The 12381-nt window shown below is 37.0% G+C and overlaps 1 protein-coding gene across 1 annotated transcript; it reads left to right on the plus strand.

Annotated features, from left to right (window-relative positions):
• Positions 1-223: 223 nt before the first annotated feature.
• Positions 224-11763, plus strand: LOC130933392 (uncharacterized). Its single transcript, XM_057862988.1, has 11 exons — positions 224-670; positions 1252-1373; positions 1467-1649; positions 1763-1862; positions 1956-1986; positions 3877-3919; positions 4536-4688; positions 7117-9073; positions 9236-10610; positions 10744-10827; positions 11207-11763. Exons 2-11 carry the CDS (start codon positions 1315-1317, stop codon positions 11269-11271), a joined length of 4050 nt encoding a protein of 1349 aa, XP_057718971.1. The 5' UTR covers positions 224-670; positions 1252-1314; the 3' UTR covers positions 11272-11763.
• The last annotated feature ends 618 nt before the right edge of the window (positions 11764-12381 follow it).

A 12381-nucleotide genomic window follows, 5' to 3' on the forward strand; every position in this document is an offset into this window, starting at 1 on the left:
AGGGGCAGGGCAGTAAAAGTTGAAGTAAAAGCAATGGAGCCCGTTTTCGTAGATGTGCTTCGCCTTCGGCAAACCGCACCATACCCGTCTTTTGAATTTCCTGTCACAGTTTCACAATTAATTTATTGATTGATTGATTAATAAAAAAAATCCATAAATATAATCAGCAAATCTGATAATTGCAAATGTCATCGCCTAAACAGTTAGCAGTAATTTTTGTTTTTGTCAACACTCTCAGCTCAAAGGCCGAACAACTTACCACATGCGACACCTCTCTCTCTCTCTTAACTTTCAACTCAAACAAGACCCATTCTTTCTCTCTCTACTGTATGTGTGATGTGTACGTGTGCGTGAGAGTGTATTGGGAGAGTAGAGAGAGAAAGTAGTAGAAAGAGAGTTGAAGGATGAGTAAAGCAAAAACCATCTTGTCATAGTAGCTACTAGCTAGTAGGGTTTTCGTAAAACTTCAAATTGGAAAGAAAAGAAAAGAAAAGAGAAGAGAGCTCTCGCTCATTGATTCTTTCATTCGTTAGTTCGTTCATTCATTCATTGTAGAGACTAGAGTGAGATTAGAAGAGAGTGGAGGCAAATGCAGGTGACCTTTTGAACTCCAAATTGGAGGATCGGGTTCCGCAGTCCAAGATCTCCAACCTCTCATATCATAATCTGGGTTTGCATTCACTTCCACCATCGTCCCACATTTCTGCTCTCGTGTTTATTAATTAATTATTATTATTATTAGGGTTTCATCATATCCGTGAAGTTCTCTGCATGTTTTCCCTGCACCTTTCTCGGTTTAGCTTTTTTCTCTGGGATTTAGGCTTTCCCAGTATTTTGTCCAGCACCATTTAGGTTCCGTCTTTGTTCAAGCAGATCTGTTTATCTTCTAATTTCCTCTTTGTGAATTGAAATTTCTATCTTTGTTCCATTTTGTTTTGCAACTGGGATCTATTTAATTACAATTGAATTGGATTGAAACTAGTGCGATTTACCTTTTCAGCATCAGGTCAGGTTTTTCCTTTTTAATATTAAAATTCAACTTCAGCTCGATTCAAAATGTAGATTTCCAAACTGGTCTCAATTCGAATATAACACGCTAGAAATGCACCTTTTCGTTGGTTGCAGAAGATACTGATCTATCATTGTTCCCCCTGAAACTTTTTCAGAATCTACATTCTGAACTTGACCTTCTTTGAGTGGATTTTTTCTTTTACTGATTTTGATTGGTCTCAAACGTGAATGATGATGCAGAATGCTTCTGATTAAGAGACGCGGTCCAAGAATTGATATAGAGTTCCCTTTATCAAAACAAAAATGAATTCTGACACGCCTCTTGATTGTGCTGTATTCCAGTTGTCTCCAGATCGATCAAGGTCTGTATAAACTACCTGTGTGCTGTCTAATTACAGGGTTTGTGGTTTTCCTCTGATTCGACTTGGTAATTGCTCTCTGTGTTTAATGTGCAGATGTGAGTTGTTTGTTTCAAGTGATGGAAACAGCGAGAAACTAGTATCAGGATCAATACAGCCATTTGTGACTCATTTAAAGGTTGCAGAAGAGCAGATTGCACTGGCAGTCCAGTCAATTAAACTAGAAACTGAGAGAAATAAAAATGTTGAGACATGGTTTACAAAAGGAACCCTTGAAAGGTGAAAGCACTGATATGGTGGAAAATTTATATTTATTTTTTTGCATTTTGTGCATTTGTATGCAGTGACCCGTAAGCACTTTGTACTTATTTTATTGCCCCCGGTGCTTATAGGTTTGTGCAATATGTCAGCAAACCAGAGGTTTTAGAGATGGTCAATACCTTTGATGCAGAGATGTCACAATTGGAAGGAGCAAGGCGCATATACTCTCAGGTAACAACAGATTTTCAATCAGTGAGAAGATTGTGCAAACAAAAGAACAATATCATCACTTATGTTTTTTGGTTGATGTTTGGAAAATTTCAGGGAGCTGGAGATCAGCGAACAGTTTCTCAAGGTATGTTTCCTTTACTTACGAAGGTTACTAACTTCTGTCTAGTATAAAACTTGTATGTATTGCCGCTGTAGTTGAATGAATTTGTTCTGTTGGTTTGAACCTCTCTCATGAAAATATAATAATTAGTTGTTCGTCTTATGCATCAAACAACTAGTCTGATGTGCTGATGTGAGTTGGCCTTTGGAGGTTTGATATGTGTATGACTGTAGAATGGGATCATTATCCAGAGAAGTAGCAGGTTTTAGTCTAAGACTAGAAGTAGCAGTACATTCATTATCAAACATTGTTTAAATAAGGTGCCGAACACACACTATATACCTTGAACTGAGTCAATAGACAATGCAGAAAACATATGATTTAACCTAAAAATGACTATTTATTAAATGTTGTCTATCAATGAAGGAAAGGTAACATAGTTGTGGTGTGTGAATAATTCAAATCATACCTTAAATGCATTTATGTAAACTGATGATGAACTAAGTATGTGGAAGTGTTTGTGGACTACAATAAACTACATGTGACGTGTTCACTTCTGCTGATCAGCTAGCTTCATTTACACTGTCAATAAGTTGAATTTCTTCATCTTTGGTTTCATATAAGAATAAATCACTCAGATTGTACCATTACTTCCGCATAGTTTAGGCAATGTCAGAGACATCTCTTATCTCTATTTTTCATGTGGAGAGCCAGCAATTACCATTCCTAACTTTCAATCTGACTGCTTACATGTAGTTAGAGAAAAAATAGTATCTCCTCTTGTGTTGTTCAAAAGGACGCAAAACATTTTTTCTTTGTAGGAAATGCAGCTGGGCTCTCAGGTTGTGGGGTATAGTTAGATAATGTTGTTACTAAAGTGATGACTTTAGTCCCCGAACCCTTGGACTTTGCAGGCAGATCTTTCCTTAATTTATTTTTTTTATTTTTTATTTTTTTGGTCTACGGCCCTGTGGTCTTTGGACCTCCTTTTATGTGGGCTTTCTTCCGGTAGGCTGGCTAATTTGGAGTCAGGATTTACATAGGCCTGTTTCTTGGGGCTACTCTCCAAAGCAGATTTTCTCTATTTGCAGCCTTCAGCATTCAAACCTGAGAGAGCTAGTTAACAAACACAGACCCTCATCTATCTTTTCCTAGGGTTTATACACCATTTTCGCCACCAACCACTTTGACGTACCCCTTGTATATTAAATTCTATGAGTTGGCATTAAATTGTACAACTTTTGATGTTGGCCTGTTGGGTGCTTGATCATTATTAAAGTTCATCAGTCGTTGTCATTATCCTTTCTTTTCCCTTTTCTCTTTACCTGTGAGTATGTTTTGCTGTAAAAGTATGACCAAGACCAAATAATGTATTTTACATGGTTCATTATGAGGTTACTATTATGACTTATCATAAATGAAGTCTTCCGGCTATATTATGTGTTTGTTGATTGTTTTACATTCTTTGGGAGCTTTTGGAAATGATCTTGCGTAAGTAATTTCATATTTATTTATTACCTAATTCCATGAAATGCTATGATGTTTGTCATTTTATAGAAGTTCTATATCTGATAGTAAAGGAAGTAGAATAATTTTGAAACACTGATGAATGTGGAAAGAAGGAAAAATTATGTTCAGTTCTTGATCACATAACTTCATCCATAATTGAACTAGTAGCATTCTTTATATGAGTTCTTAAAAGTATGTCTAAAGGGTTTCGTGTTTGAGTATTGTCACGCTGTTTGAGTATTGTCACGCTGTTGAGTGGGATTCATGGTCTTATCTTGTGGAGGAAGTTATGAAGCTCTCTTTTTTTTTAATCTCTAGTTGTGGTTTCGTGACTTATAAGCCTAATTGTTTTCCTTCAATGATTGTCAGTATTATGCTCACTGTTTTCTCTTGGTTTGCTTCCAGGTGGGGTTGGAACAGGATCACCTGCAGCAGCAGATGCAACCAAGTATCCTTTCCTCCCTCTGTCATTTTTATCTGTATTCATTATTTCTACTATTAGTTATTTAGTTATACTTTTATTGAGGTTGGGTTCCTTATATCAACCGTAGAGAAAATAAGATCTGAAGTTAAAATATCTAAGGGGCTGATTGGTTTCTCAATTTTCATTAAAAAAGAAACTTGAAAATATATTTGGTAACACTCTTGAAAATATTCAGGAAAAACGTTTTTGAAAAATACTAACAGAAGTGAAAACTTGATTTCACATTATGTACAGTTGGTCAGTTATGTTTCTTTTTAAGCCATTGGGTGGGTTTGATTCCCATTCAAGTATAAGTTGTGCCAGCAAGTGGGAATTATGAGTTTTGTGCATTTTAAATTTCAGGCTGAATACTCTAAGCTTTGAGCTTCTAGTGTTAACAATTTACTTGAGTGAAATGCTGGAGCTTAGTTGTAGAATGACTGGGTAGAGTTTGATAAGTTTTATGATGATAAACCTATATGTGAAATACATAACGAAAGGATTAATAATTCTAAATAGTTGTGCTTGGTTTCTTTTTGTTTCCTTTCTTTTTCAAATTCTTACCGAATCACTGATATTTATAGTTTTATTTCTTATACAGGAAGGAACTGCTAAGAGCTATTGATGTACGGCTGGCTGCAGTAAGGCAGGACTTGACCACAGCTTTTGCTCGTGCATCAGCTGCTGGTTTTAATCCTGATACTGTTTCTGATCTAAAACATTTTGCAGATCAATTTGGTGCTCATCGCTTAAAGTAAGAACTCTGAAAGCTCCTTTAAAATATATATCCTTTCTGCATTTCTTTCTGTGACTGCTTGTTACATGGTTCAGGCGTCTATGTAAATAACTCAGCATGAACTTTGGTATAACTAAGGCTGATTAAAATGGAAATTGATTGTAAACCGAAAATTTGTTTTAAGATGGCCTTTGGATGTTCATTTGAGAGGAATGGCTTCACTGTGTTTATCTTCTTTAACACAAGCTATAATGGTCTTAATGAGTTAACCAGAGCTCCATCGTGTCCTCTTCTGTTGTCTTTTTGGTTTGGATGAAGCAATAGGCCCTTTCCTGCCAAAATGATAAATTGTGTAAAATTAAAATGAAAAAGCCATCTCGCACCTTAAAACTCTTCTAAGTTCAGGACTTCTTATCAGTTGAGAAATCTTTTGGCTTAATTGGCAAGACATAATGGTCACATTTGTTTACTTCTTAAAATTTATGTTTTCTTAGCTATATACATCAAGGTTACCTTATTTGAACGATTTTATTTATTATTATTAGGGTAAAGTATATTTTTTGTCCCTGAAGTTTGGCAAAAATTTCAAAAATACCCTTAAGTTTTATTTTGTTTCAATTTTATCCCAGAAGTATTTGATTTGCATCAAATATACCCTCGATGGCTAAATTTTCAAAAAATTTAAGACCAATCTAACAATAATACATGAAAATTATGCTTGATTTGCTTGTGTTAAGGATTGTTCTTATGAAATTGTTGTTGAATTGGTCTTAATTTTTTTGAAAATTAGCCGTCAGGGGTATATTTGATGCAAATAAAAAACTTCTGAGACAAAATTGAAACAAAATAAAACTTAAGGGTATTTTTTAAACTTTTGTCAAACTTCATAGACAAAAAGTATATTTTACCCTTATTATTATTATTATTATTATTATTATTATTATTATTGCCTTCCACATGATTTAGTGGTGTTTGTTCTGCTTTTGATACCAACTCACATTGGATTTTCTCATAATTCTCCTGATTTCCGAGTCCCTTTCCCTTGCCTGACTATTGGCCTATTGGGTATAACTTCAGCGGTTGAAATAATGCACTCTATGATAGTTCTTTGCACAATTTTCGGTTTGCAACTCTGATAGACTCATAGATTGCATCCAAGTAATAGACTTTCTAAATTTCTATGTGCACCTGTAACTTCATTATTTTATGCTTGTTTAGGAAAGCAATATTTTATGCGTCTTACCATTAGGTTATTGTAATGATTAATCGTTATAAATTAATTAATTGAATTTAATGGTAAGCTGAGAAGCTGGTCACAAAATGCTCAAACAGAATGATATTTTGTGAAAGGTATAGCAGTTAAAGGTCCTGTTCTTTTGGCAGTTATTTTCCTTCCTTTCCTTGGGCTACTTTGGTAGGTGTTATACAAATTAAATACATCTATCTATAAACGCCCAAAGAGCCTATAGATATGCTTTAATCCTAGTGGGATGATTGTTATTTGAATTACCTAAACCTAATATATATATATATATACTCTAAGTGTGTTCATCATTATAGTAATTAGGGTTTTGCTAACTTGTTCTCTAAGGACATAGGTTAACCATACCATAAAAAAAAAATATATTTTATAAAAGTTATTGTAAAAATTAATTTTTTTACATTTCAAATGCACTGAATACATCAAAAGCATTAATTATTATTATATTTTTAAAATGTGTCGTTAGAGCACAAGTTAGTTAAATCCTAGTAATTATAGTAGCTAGGTCACAGTTATAAAACACTTTAAATAGTTGCCTAAGTTGTTCAGCAACATAAAATGATAGTCACTATAGCATACACTTGGATATATATAACCTTAGGTAGTATTTAGAAGAGAGACAAAAACTGAGATTGAAAGACATAGATTGAGAGACAGAGACTGAAATAAGTCTCAATATTGTGTTTGGTATAAAGTGAGAGACAGAGATTAAAATAAAAATAAAATTTTAATTTAATTTGCATAAAGGATAAAGCTAGAATAATTAATTAAAATAGAGATATTTTAGATATAAAATATTATTAAAATTTCAATCTCTGTACTAAAAAATTGTAATTTAGAGATAGAGATTGAAATTACAATTTACCATAGTCTCTAATTTTTAGAAGTATTGAAATACTAACATTTTAAAAATAGAAATTGAAATTTTAGTACAAATATAATATTAAATTCCAGTCTTTCAATTTTCCATCCTATACCTCAAAACAAATAGTACCTTAATGAATGCTCTAAGTGTATTCTTTCCAACTGTCTGAAATAATTTTTCTGAAGAAGCTTCATTAGTTGGTCGTATTTTATTAAAACTTATTACTTATAAATAGTAGTGTAACAAAAAAAAAAACTGATAAATACTAGTTTTCCTTAATTAAGTAAAAAATAAAGAATATGGATGATTTTTGGGCGCAGTGAAGCATGCAGCAAGTACATGTCAATGTGCGAAAGTAGAGCTGACTTGAGGGCGTCGAAAGGGAATAGTGAGAGGGATGTCCGGTCATCAGTTGGATCAGATATGTCTATTGAGGATCCCACAGAAGACCAGGCTGGGCCCTTTCTCGGGCCCAATAATGCCCAGGCCACGTGGCAACAAAGGAAGATCGTTCCCAGTATCGGATCAAGACGTAGCAGCATCGGGGGCGGGGTAAACGAAAAAGATCAAGAACAACAACAACGAGTCGAGCCTGAGGTAGTGGAGGAGGAAGACGAGAAGAAGAAGAAAGAGGGGCATCAAGTTGGGGGTCAGCCGCAGCCAGGTCGGCGTCTGAGCGTGCAGGACCGCATCAATCTTTTCGAGAGTAAGCAGAAGGAGATTTCGTCATTTTCTGCCTCTTCTGGCGGGAGCGGCACCAAGCCCGTCGTGGGGAAACCCGTAGAGTTGCGGAGGCTGTCATCCGACGTGTCAGCAGCGGAGAAGTCGGTATTGCGTAGATGGAGTGGCGCGAGTGACATGAGCATTGACACCGAAAGCCCCTCCTCCTCCTCCTGTGTTTTGGCTCCCAAGTTGAATGCTGAAGACGTTAGCCACAGTCATAGAAACAACAATCCCGAGGTCTCATTCAGTGCTGCCCCACGCACGCGTCCTGATACCCAAATTCCTTTTCCTTCTGTGGTGAAAGACGATGATTCCAAGGACAGATCAGCTTCAACTTCTCTCCCTTCTCCTGTCATAAATGATGATGATGATGTTACTGCTGCTGCTGATGAGCAGTCTTCTCACGACACTTCCAAAGTTTCTTCTTTTTATCACGACAGGACTCCTGCTGCCCCTAAAGATACGCATTTCAGGGGATCAAACCAGGTTGCTTCTCATATGCTCTCTGTCACTGCCACTGCCACTGCCACTGCCACTTCAGACGATGTAACACCTGACATCAAATCATCCACTGCAAGGGGGGATGATGCTGGCAGGAAAAATCATCCTGTTGCCCAGTCATTTATCAGGGCTTCTCATAGTCATTCTCGATCCCGTTCTGCACAATTTGAAAGCAAATTTAGGGAGGTTGAGGCCGATCAATCTACTCAGCCCCAATTGAGATCTTTCAATGCAGAACCTGAGGAGCTTGTAAAGAGGGACTCTTCTTTCTCTTCCAAGCACCAATCTAAGGTTGAGGATTCTGAATTCTCAAAGATGAAGTACCAAAGGCCTCAGTCTGGTAGTGCTGATCAAGCCAGCAGGACTCGATTTAAAAGGGATGAAACTCGTGTTCCTCATGAAAGCAGTAAGCTGAACCTTCCTGTTAAGCAAGTTTTGGAGAATCAAGATAGTTCCCAGATAAACTCAACTCCACCTTCAGAGCAAGTTCAGAGAGTAAGGCAGTCTAAGGGAAATCAGGGCCTCCATGATGAGCTGAAAATGAAGGCAGATGAGCTTGAAAAGCTTTTTGCAGAGCATAAACTTCGTCTTCCAGGGGATCAATCTGGATCTGTGTGGAGAACTGAGCCTGTGGATGCACATGTAGAACAGGCTGTTAACTCAGAGCATAGGAGACCTAAAGCAGCAGAGTTGAGTCCTAATATGCCTTCCAGAAATTCTGTGCTCGAACCAACTGCCAGTACGAGCAATGTACCAAGCTTTGATGCTACTTCCCTTGTGAATAAGGTGAATAATCAAAATTTTGGTGATGATTCTAGAGGAAAATTTTATGAGAAGTACATGAAGAAGAGAGAGGATAAACTCAGGGAAGAATGGAGTTTAAAGAGAGCCGAGAAGGAAGCCAAGATGAAGGCCATGCAGGACAGTCTTGAACGCAGTAGAGCAGAGATGAGGGACAAGTTTTCAGGGTCTATAGACAGACTTCATTCAGCATCTGGTGCTTCTCGTGCTGAGAAATGTAGATATTTCAAGTCAAATATAAAGAGAGAGCAGGTATCCTTTACACTTTTTTGTGTGAACTTTGATGATGAATTCTGATCCTTAATATTCTATAGTGCTTATGTTTCCCCTCTCAGTATAAAACATCAAGATGCCTTTTGGATCTGATTTATACTCCTATTTTTTCTATGTATTTTTATTTTTTATTTTTGGTAGCATCCAATAGATTCCCTTCAGAATGAAGAGGATGAAGATCAATATGAATTCTCAGAAGAGAAGATCTATGGACAAGATAGCATATCTGGTGAATCAAACCTTGGAGATGGAGCTTCAAGGCAAAGCAGGAAAATTTTGCCTAACAGACATATGTCTTCAGCTACGCCTCGCACAGCAGCAGTGTCCTCATTCTCACGGTCGTCTACCAGGATTTCCAACTCTTCTGGCAGGCGAAGAGAGAGTCCTATAGCTCAGTCTGTTCCAAACTTTTCCGACTTAAGAAAAGAAAATACAAAACCTTCTGGAGTGAGTAAATCAACAAGCCGCTCTCAGTTGAGAAACTATGCCCGTAGCAAAAGCGCTCAGGATGAGACGCAAGGTTCCAAGGAAGACAAGTCAAAGCGGTCTCAATCCTTACGAAAAAGTTGTGCTAATTCTGAAGAGTTTAGTGATTTATCCCATTTGAATTCAGATGGAGTTGTTTTGGCTCCATTGAAATTTGATATGGAGAGGTCTGATCTGGGCCCATTTGATCAATCGCCAAAGTCATTCCTTAAAAAGGGTTATGGCCTAGGCCCTGGCCCTCAGGGCAGTGCTATAAGGATGAAAGCTTCAGTGACATATGATACTCATAAAGATGAATTATTTGATGAACTGGCATTTGAAGGGGAGGATTCTCTGGATATGGCAACAGAAGAACCGGATGAGATTGGAACTGTAGCTATTGAAGATCATGCTTATACCAATAATGGAAAGGTGAGATTAAGCCAGGAATCTGAGAAATCTGGAAATTCTGAATCTGAAATTGGTGACTCTGCAAGATCTCTTTCTCAAGTAGACCCTGTTTCAGTAGCTGAAATGCCTAGTGCTATGCCATCATCTTCCAATGGTGTGGGATCTCTGCAGGACTCACCAGTAGAAAGCCCTGTATCATGGAATTCACGCACCCGTCATCCATTTACTTACCCGCACGAGTCTTCTGACGTTGATGCATCTATGGATTCTCCAATTGGAAGTCCTGCATCTTGGAATTCTCATTCCCATACCCAGGGTGAAAGTGATGCTGCACGGATGAGAAAGAAATGGGGAAGTGCCCAAAAGCCAGTTCTTGTTGCAAATTCATCTCAAAATCAATCACGAAAGGATGTCACGAAAGGTTTTAAACGGTTACTGAAATTTGGGAGGAAAAATCGTGGGTCAGAGAGTTTGGTTGATTGGATTTCTGCTACTACTTCTGAAGGAGATGACGAAACAGAGGATGCTCGAGATCTAGTCAATCGGTCATCAGAGGACTTAAGGAAATCAAGAATGGGATTCTCTCATGGTCATCCATCTGATGACAGTTTCAATGAAAGCGAGCTGTACAGTGAACAAGGTAACCTTTTCATTATTTTCTGAAATTCCTAGGGTGCCCTGTTTCATCTATATATATTTGAATTTTCGCTTCTATTGAGTTGAAATTTTGCAAACGATCATAAATGGATTAAGTCAATTTGGAATTATTGCAGTCCAATCCTTGCAAAGCTCGATCCCGACACCTCCTGCTCATTTTAAATTGAGGGATGACCATATATCAGGAAGTTCGTTAAAAGGTGATGTCTAACCTTATTCTTCTTTTATTTTTATCATCAACTTTTAGCATCGAGGCTTATATAAGTGTCTGCCTAAGGATGTAAGTAGTTTAATTAATCCTGAGTACCTCTTTCTTTTTCTGGGAGCTGATAAATCCTGAAACCTCTTAATTCATTTCTGGACATTTTGTACTTCATTCTGGATGTAGTGCCTTCTCTCTTTTGCCATTTTCGCAACTTGCATAGATCATTGTATTTTGATTTTAAATACTATGCTATCATTATTGAAGTCGAAGAGTTTACATGGTTCTGATTTCCTTTGATTAATGTAATTTGCTAATTGACAGATTTCATTAGCTTTCATATGACTCTATAGTTACACAAATTTCAATTTGTGCAGCTCCCAGATCATTTTTTTCTCTTTCATCTTTCCGAAGCAAGGGTAGTGACTCGAAGCCCAGATAAATGTCACTGATTTTGCTTTCCGAGAGTAATATGGATCCATTTTCAATAGGATGGTGTAAGGGACAGTCTTAAATATGTTAAAAAAGAGAGGTAGGGATGATACCATGATCAATTTGAAAGATATATGACAAGGTTATGTATATTTTCTTGGATCCATGAGGTTTTCCCCTGTGATTCAATTAGTTGTGGCTATAGTTGTGTTAAAACGTGCTGCATACTGTGTATTCAATGAGGTTGTCGCCTATTGGTGCACTGTCATTATAGTTTTGGCAGTACAGAGGCATTCTTTTACCTTTTTTTTTTCTTCTTCTATTAGTCGTGTGATGTATATCAGAGTTTGACACATGTTAGAATGAATCGTTTAGTCAGAATTACAAAGAGTGATATGATTTCGGAGTAATTTCCAAAAATGATGTTCGCTATTTGCCTCTGCAAGAGTTATTGTATTTTCCTTCTACCATTACCAAAAATACGAGTTTAATTTTCATGCAATATATTGTTCATGTTCTCCTAGCTGTGTAATCTTGGTTATTCATGTTCTCGATCTTGATGGACTAGTAAACCGCCACCATCGAATTGGCCGATCTTCTATTCTATGTATTGAAGTTGAACTGTCTAATAGTATTGTGATGGGGGATAATTTTCACAACTCTCGTACATTTATATTTATTTGCAGATGCTTAAATCTGATTGTCTTTTGACCTACCCTTTGAGTGTGACTAATTTGTAGGGATGTCAATTTGGACCGGCCCCAGCCAACCTGTCCGCCCCGCCCCGAACGGGGTTGGTATTTTCAACGGTTGATTGGGTATGGAGTGAGTTTGAGTAAGATCTGGTTATTTTTGTTTGGGTATAGGACGGGTATGGGTAATGACCGCCCCATCCTATTACCCACCCAGTCCTGCCCCGTATATATGTATGTATTATTCATGTGTAAGACTTGATTATTTTTATATAATATGTATTGTTGTGAACAATTTAGGATTATCTTTGAACTTAATTATGTTTCAAAGTATTTAATCATGTTTAGTTCTGTTAAGTTTATCTTCATATTATAGATTTTTCTAAGGAGAAAAACTATAAATCAATTAGGTTTCGGCGGGACGGGTA

The sequence above is a fragment of the Arachis stenosperma genome, chromosome 6 (genome assembly GCF_014773155.1).
Source record: "Arachis stenosperma cultivar V10309 chromosome 6, arast.V10309.gnm1.PFL2, whole genome shotgun sequence".
In the NCBI taxonomy this organism is placed as follows: Eukaryota; Viridiplantae; Streptophyta; class Magnoliopsida; order Fabales; family Fabaceae; genus Arachis; species Arachis stenosperma.